The sequence below is a fragment of the Neltuma alba genome, unplaced genomic scaffold (assembly GCF_004799145.2).
Source record: "Neltuma alba isolate B1F8T4 unplaced genomic scaffold, ASM479914v2 tig00007041_pilon, whole genome shotgun sequence".
NCBI lineage: Eukaryota > Viridiplantae > Streptophyta > Magnoliopsida > Fabales > Fabaceae > Neltuma > Neltuma alba.
In genome coordinates, this window is record NW_021634655.1 from 84,219 (window position 1) to 92,510 (window position 8,292).

An 8,292-nucleotide genomic window follows, 5' to 3' on the forward strand; every position below is an offset into this window, starting at 1 on the left:
TTAATTGACATTTGTTTTGATATAGGATTATTTATAATCTATTTGTTATGTCTCAGTGTATCTGGTTTTTTATATTCACAAATTAGAAAATAATAATTATGATATAAATATCATAATAAAATAAAAAAAAATTTTAAATAAAGGGTAAGGATATATTTGTCAACTTATAATTAACTCCCTCCCTTCTCCTCCTAAACCAAATAAGAAATCTCTCCCCCCTCTTCCCTTCAACCAAACAAAACTCATACCCTTTCCTCTCCTCCTCTCCCCTCTCCTTAATTCACCTCCCCCCCTTTCATTGAACCAAACAAACCCTAAAGCATAAATCTGATAAACCGTTAGCATTTTTTTTTTTACTTAAAACAACGCCATTTCAGTTTCAGGTTTAATAAGACAGGGAAAAAAAATACAATCAACTCAATTGATTTCATTCAAAACTTTTAAAGCAAACCAAAAGGAACAGGTTCATTGATCGAATTGAATTGGGTTTAATAGGAAGAGAATCCACATTCCCTGCTCCAAAGAGCAGATGAGATACCACCTTTCTTTGTTTTTGATTAATTTTTCTCTTTATTTGGATTCAGTTGTAGAGTGTTTAGCACCATAAGGTTTTTTAGTAATACCTAGTATCACAAATTAATAAATTTTTAATGCATTCAAAGTATTTTTTTCAATTAGCATTTTTCAGTAACATTTGTGAGCCTAAATTAATTATTTTTTAGTGCCCAGTAATCCCTATTAGTCCAATACCCACTAGAAATTTTTAGCCCATCTAGATGTACAAAAATTAATTGATTTAGGATAGAATATGTTACTGAAAAAAATATTTCGGCATGCTAAATACACTAAAAATTAATTAACTTAGAATATTGTATACAAGCAAAAACAGTATTTAAGATAGATGCCCTGAAAATCAATCATTTTATATTAATAAGTATTGCTAAAAACCTAACCTCGTAGATTGGATCAGATCAGCATCGCCTGGGATTAGGAAGTTTTCATTGGCACGTCACTAGCCAGGCCGCTGGGGAATAGGGATCTAACTAATAGGAGCAGTTAACGTGTAAACGTGTCGTGGGATGAAGGAGATTGATTTGATTATCATGGTCCCGCCACAAAGAAACGGATTCCGTAACCCGCTGCATTCCAAGTGCGGCGCCGTTCAACAGTCAAAGGCATCAGGGGGCAACGCCCAAAGAGCGTCTTGCTGTGTAGAAAAATTAGTTTAATTTTTAATTTCATTTTAAATATAAAATTTATTTTGAAAAAGACAATATATATTTAATACAAATAAATAATTTAATTAATTTTTTTAATATATTCAAATTAGTTAACTAATTTTTATATTAAGAATTAAAAATATTACAGAGTAATTCCTCAAGACTAAAGGATTTGGCCATTCTTTAACAAGGTAAAATTTTGAATTTTATGGATAAATTAAAAAATTATATTAAAAAAATTAACATTGAGTAGCATCTAGTGCCTTCAAATAATTTAATAAAAATCCTAAAATTTTCAAAGATAGATAAATAAATAACCGAACTGCAAATATCTATATATATAACTTTTTTTTTTGGGGGGTGTTTTGGGTGTATGAGATGGAGAGCTGCTTCCGGCTAGTTCGGTGGGAGTTGATTCCCTTCGGCCTTTGAAATTTGACCTTTGAAATTTTGAATCTGAATGGTAGGATAAAAAGTCCTTTGTCCTTTTGAACAAAAACTTGCACTTTGAATGATGCAAAGCAAAACTTACACATTCATTGAACCAAAATTTGTTACACAACTTATAAGAAATACCTATATTTAATATCTGATATCTGATTGTAATTTAAATAAGATTATTTCTAATATGAAGATACATATGCCTAGAAAAAATTTATTATATATTTTTATAGTGTCATTAAGGGCAAATAGTCTTCTACTCATACAATTCTTGCAGATTACACAATTAATTTAATGTTGAAGTTTTCCCAAAAATGTGTGTTCATATTCCCCTATCCCTTACGGAAGGCAATTAATTCTTTGTCCTCCTTCCATGTCAAATATAAGTGAGATCATTTTAATTTTCAACTTGGCACCTATTTAGTTAAGCAGTGAAAGCTCAAATAAGCCTGTTTGAATCTAAATAAGTGATTATGATGTCTATTTATTCTGTTTGGATAATTTCTATAAAATTTTAATAAATTGCTATTTCACTCTTCAACCACACTTTTAGAATAAATAGCTCTTGTCTTTGAAGAATCTAGATGAATTTTCATAACTAAATTTTTTTCAATCTATCTTCTTACATTCTTCTGAAAACCTCTCTCCAAATGGTTATACTTAATAATATTCATTAAATTTATATTTTTTCTGATAATTACATGTCCACAAGTGAGTTTAATAAATAAAGATTAAACATAGCATAATTCTTAAAGTCACTCATAAAAAAAATCTAAACAGAAATTATGATTAACCAATATCATTTATAGCTAGTGTCATTTATAAAATTTACAATCATCTAAAATCACGGTTATTTATTGCTAATCCAACCGGGTACTTAAAAATGTTGTCAAATGTGAATCAATTATCATTACTAAAAATATGGAATTATTGCAAGAGAAAAACTAATATGTAATAAAGCATCGATTTGATCTTTTTAAATACGTAATTAATGAAGATTTATGACGAATCCATATACATGTGTGTGTATCCATCCATTGTCTATAGTAATTGAGCTACTTTTTGGATTAATAACTAGCGATCACTTTAATATAAATATGGAGCAAGCTTCTTTAATTGAGTCGATTTTGATGCCAATAAATACGTGAATAAATAAAGGAATTATTAAAACACGGATCACATTAATTATAACAGTACTCCATATTAGATATGGGCATTGGGCACACATAGCTATAAGCCTATGAATCTTTATATACCCCATATAAATGATTGCTTAAAATTCAGTTAACTAATTTGATAAAATTAAAAAAAAAATAATCTTTTAATCCTTATAGTTTTTATTTATTTGTAACTCAATCTTTATATTTTGACTTGGTGCAACTCAATCCCTATAGTTTTGACTCAATTATAACTCAGTCTCTGAAATTTGACTCACTGCAACTTGGTCCCTGTGTTTTTAACTATTTTATAATTTAGCCCCTCTTTTTATTAGATATATAATTCTATTTTTCAAAAACACAAGGGCTAAATTATAAAATGGATAAAACTGTAGGAACCGAGTTGTAGTGAGTCAACCTTCAGAGACTGAGTTACAACTGAGTCAAAACTATAAGATTGAGTTGCACCGAGTCAAGGTACAGGGACTGAGTTACAAACGTGTCAAAACTACAAGAACCAAAGTTAATTTTCCCTTTTTTAAATTGTATTCCCTCCGTTCCTTATTATAAGAGACAAATAACCAAATTACGTTGATAAAAAAAACAGTTAAAATTAGTTTAGGACAATTAATGTGTAAAAAGTATAATGTTTTTTCCAATAATGCCCCTATTAATAAGGAGAAAGAGTATGAGAGAGAACAATTAAATTATTAAAAAAAAGAGAAGTGGGAGGGAGAGAGAATATGAGTTGGAGACAAAATAAATAGGGGTAAAATAGGAAATCAATACAAAAAAACAGAGGCAACTTTTAAGTGTCTCTTATATATGGGAACATACCATAAGCATCAAATGTCTCTTATAATAAGGAACGGAGGGAGTAACATTTTATATGATCTTTCTAAAATGTTTATATGCATTATTAAATTATAGAAAAATGATAAATATAATATTTTAAAATAATTTATTTAACTTTTTTAATTTTTGCAAATTAGTCAATTGGGTTTTATGTTAAGAATAACATGCATCATCATCATCATCATCTGATAAAAAAATCCATGGCATTTAATGATTCATGATGAATTTATGCCAAAATATATTTTTTATACTATTTTCTGTCTTTAATATAAAAATTAGTTTAACTTTCAATTTGGTTCAAATTCTACCTTCTTTTCTTAATATAAGACCTCATTTGAATTTTATTTTGGTCCTAATTATAAAATTTCAATTCACTTTATCTCTTATATTTATGTATTTTTTTCAATGTAGTCCCTCTAATAATGGTAGTTCTAGCCAATAAACTTGATTAACAAAGATATTTTAGAAAAGACAACATCTATTTATTATAAATAACTAACTTAACTTATTTTCTTAATTTTCTCAAATTAGTTAACTAGCTCTTATAATTAGGACCGGAGGTAGTATAAGATTCCAATTCACTTTGCCTGTTATATTTATCTATTTTTTGAAACGTAGTTTTTATAATAGTTACACATGTTAAATGTGATATCTAATGATACTTGATTAACAAAAATTATTTTTTTAAAAATAATATTTATTTATTATAAATAACTAATTTAATTAATTCTTTTAATATATTTAATTGGCTCTTGTGTTATGCTTATTCTTTTTCACCTAATTTGAGCCGCGTGGCACTACACGGAGCGGTGCCAAGGCTGTCCCACGGCTTATCAAATTTAAAATCTTCCCAACTTTTAATCCAATCTGTGTTTCTATTCTCATATCCTTTTTAGCAAAAACAAATAATTGAACACATATCCGGTAAAAAAAAATTGAACATATAGATAAAATTTAGAAAAAATTACCAATAAAGACCCCCAAATATATAGAATTGTGATTTGAAGCCCTTAATTGGAAAATAATAAATAAGGATTCGGTTTTACTTTTGCAAATATGAAATTGTTTTGAAATTTTTGAAATACATCTTAGCCAAATGACAAGTTAACTATAAAAAATAATAAGTTCACTTTAATGAATGACAATTTCCGTAGACCAAATTAGAACTTGGCTGAAAGTATGCTAAATAATGAGTTGACTATGAGAAATGACAAGTTCACTTTAGCAAATGACAATTTGAGTAGATCAAATCACAATTTGACTGAGGGGCATTTCAGACATTTCACTCATATTTTATATTTACAAAATTGGAACCCGGTTCTTATTTGCTATTTTTCAAATTTAGAGTCCCACATCATAATCTTACATATTTAAGGGGGTTTTTATTTGCATTTTTCCCTAAAAATTAGTTTAAAATAATAAATAGGTAAAAATTATAATTTTTCTAAAAATACTCTTATTTTGAAGAGGAAAGGGAGAGAAAATTAATAAATGAAACCAATAATTAACGAGTTAAAATGAAAACAACACTATTGAATATTTCAAACAGGCTAATATCATTTGTTTTTAATAAACAGGAACATGCTATAATTTTTTTTTTGAACATTAAGGAACAAAGGAAGTAATTTTTCCATATTATTTTACAAAATTTTATATTTCTTGATAAAAAAATGTTGAAATCTTCTATAGCTGACAAATAAAAAACATTTTTACCCGAAAGAAGGAAATTTTTCATATACTCAAAATATCTCTCATCATTTTACCAAAAACAGAACTCTCATCAGTTTTTTAAAAAATAAAAATAAAAATATGCAGGCAAGCACCGCGTATTTAACTGACAAGGAGCTTCAAGCTGGTTCAATACCTTCATCTGGCTCACTCATTTCACACGCTCACACACACAGTCACTCTCTCCCTCCCCCCTCCCTCCCCCTCTCCTCCTCTCCCTCCCTCACCACAAAATAGCATTCCGGCGACTCCTCCGATCTATCACTTCCTGCAACCGTTTAACCGGAACGATGGAAAGAGAATGAGGAATTACCGGTGCCGATCATCATGTCGGTTTCCTGCTCCGATCACTACTTCTGTGACTCCGACCTTCTTTGCAGCGAGGATACATCCGGAATCTTGTCCGGAGAGTCGCCGGAGTGCTCCTCCGACCTTGATTCCTCGCCATCGCCAGTAGTTCCAGAGGAGTCGATAGCCGGATTCATCGAAGAGGAGCGCAACTTCGTTCCTGGATTCGATTATTTCTCCAGAGTTCAATCTCATTCGCCCGACGCCTCCGCCAGAGAAGAATCCGTTGCATGGATTCTCAAGGTAAACAAAACTTTTTCCTTATCTGTAATCATTGGACACTGATTTTGACCGATATTACGTTTTTGCCACCGGAGCATTTTCGTTGACGGCTAATTAACTTTCCAAATGGATCACGTGAAAATGCACAACGGCGGTAACCGTTTCCTAGAAGCAGTCGAGAATCTCTAGATCTAAGCCGCCTCTGACCTCTTCCGTCTTTCACCGTTTCGCCACCGATTCCGACGAAGTTTACGGCGCACAGTGTTTTTCACGCGTATTAAATATAACTTGACGATTACTGTTTTGCAGGTGCAAGCACACTATGGTTTTCAGCCGCTGACGGCGTATCTTTCCGTCAACTATTTGGACCGGTTTTTGGATTCTCGGGAGTTTCCTGTGAGTTTTCTACTTTTGTTAAGTTCTTGGGAGTTTCATGATTAGTTATTAGTATTACCATGAGCGTGTGGAAAAATTCTATGCGTAATGATTTTGACTTTTCAGCCCAAATGATCCATAGGCATGGTGCGTTGCTATGGTAAACTTTATTTAATTAAAAAATAAACTTTTTACGGGCTGAAAATTAAATGCACTGAAAAATCTAACTTTAATTAATTAATTAATTGATGTTATATACATAATATTAAAAATTTTGTATAGATTTTAACCTAAAATAAAAATAACTAAAAATGAATGTAATATATTATAAATAATTTTTTTAATAAAATTTTTAAACTCAAAAATTGTTTATACTCATAAATTTATTTTGGTGGGGCACGCAAATATCTAATGCTTTTTAGGGTCTCATTGGCTACGTACAAATGTAAGTCATACATGCTAATTATTACGCCAAAGATGTTCGAGCCTTTTCCTCTTGGATCTTTTGGTTAACGTCCTTTCTTCTTTATAATAAAGGTTCGCTAATTGACCAAAGGAAAAAAAAAAAAAAAGATAAACAAAGAATTACTATTCCATTAGCCTCTCAAATACTTGAATCAATAAATGTTAATAATTAATCGTAGTCATCATAACTCAAGTTATTTACTAATAAACATTTAAAAGTTATATGTAACCAGTAACCGATATATACTAGTACGGTATAGCGGTGTACTTTAACATTCACAGTAGAATATCTCACCCAAAATAATTATATACTGATTATCATTGTTACTCTTTTCATTTACTTTCTGTTTGAATCGTGTTTTCAGCAATCGGATGGGTGGCCGATGCAACTTTTATCTGTTGCTTGTTTGTCATTAGCTGCAAAAATGGAGGAACCTTTAGTTCCGCCCCTTTTGGATCTACAGGTAGAAGGTGCCAAATATATATTTGAGCCAAGAACAATTCGTCGGATGGAACTACTTGTTCTGAGTGTTCTGGATTGGAGGCTAAGATCAATCACGCCATTCAGTTTCATAGATTTCTTTGCTTGCAAACTGGATCCAACGGGAACTTTCACTGGGTTACTCATTTCTCGGGCTACAGAAATAATCTTATCTAATATCCAAGGTACATAAAGTACAAGTAATACTTCTCATATTACGTTTTGAGTTGTGTATACATTCATCTTTAATTGCCTTTTCTTTTGTACACTTTTTGTCCAGAGGCTAGCTTTCTTGCCTATCGGCCATCATGTATTGCTGTCGCGGCCATACTTTGCTCAGCTAATGAAATTCCTAACTGGTCTCTTGTTAAGCCTGAGCATGCTCAGTCATGGTGCCAGGGACTGATAAAAGTAAGTATGTAACTATACGGAGTGATCTTTTTTTGGTTAAAATATCTTCTTCCTGCTTGTGATTCAAGGAAAGATGCCGAAGTACATGTGTATCTGATGGGTGCAGGAGAAAATCATAGGTTGCTACCAGTTGATCCAAGAACTTGTGGTTGACAATAATCGGAGGAAGCTGCCTAAAGTCTTACCACAGTTGCGAGTAACGATCCAACCCAGAGTGAGTTCAACCCAGAGTGAGTTCAAGTATTTTATCTTCGTCTTGTCTTCGTCTTCGTCTTCTTCCTCCTCCTCCTCTTCGTCGTCGCCTAGTAAAAGGAGGAAATTAAATAACTGCTTGTGGACAAAGGAAATGCCCAGTGAATATGGCGAAAAAGGAGGGGTAAAAAAATAATGGTGGTCCATATTGCCTAGAAACCTCAGCATTTTTTCAGAGGGTTTTGATATTAAAAATTGACTGAAGTGATGGTGTAGATTATAGTATATATACATATGTTGTATGTATCAGAGTTTGGTGAGTTTGGGAAAGTTTTGTTATTACTTTTCTTTTTGGTGGGTACGGCCAGTCATTAATGGCTTTGCAGATTCCCAAGGG

The 8,292-nt window shown here is 31.4% G+C and overlaps 1 protein-coding gene across 1 annotated transcript; it reads left to right on the forward strand.

The window, feature by feature from the left end:
* Positions 1–5,634: 5,634 nt before the first annotated feature.
* Positions 5,635–8,079, forward strand: LOC114751708 (cyclin-D1-1-like; the record flags this gene model as incomplete). The annotated part of the gene is made up of 5 exons (XM_028940383.1): positions 5,635–5,992; positions 6,281–6,367; positions 7,177–7,477; positions 7,573–7,703; positions 7,810–8,079. Coding segments are annotated over exons 1-5 (1,053 nt in total), but the record flags the coding sequence as incomplete, so codon positions are not given.
* Between the last annotated feature and the right edge of the window lie 213 nt (positions 8,080–8,292).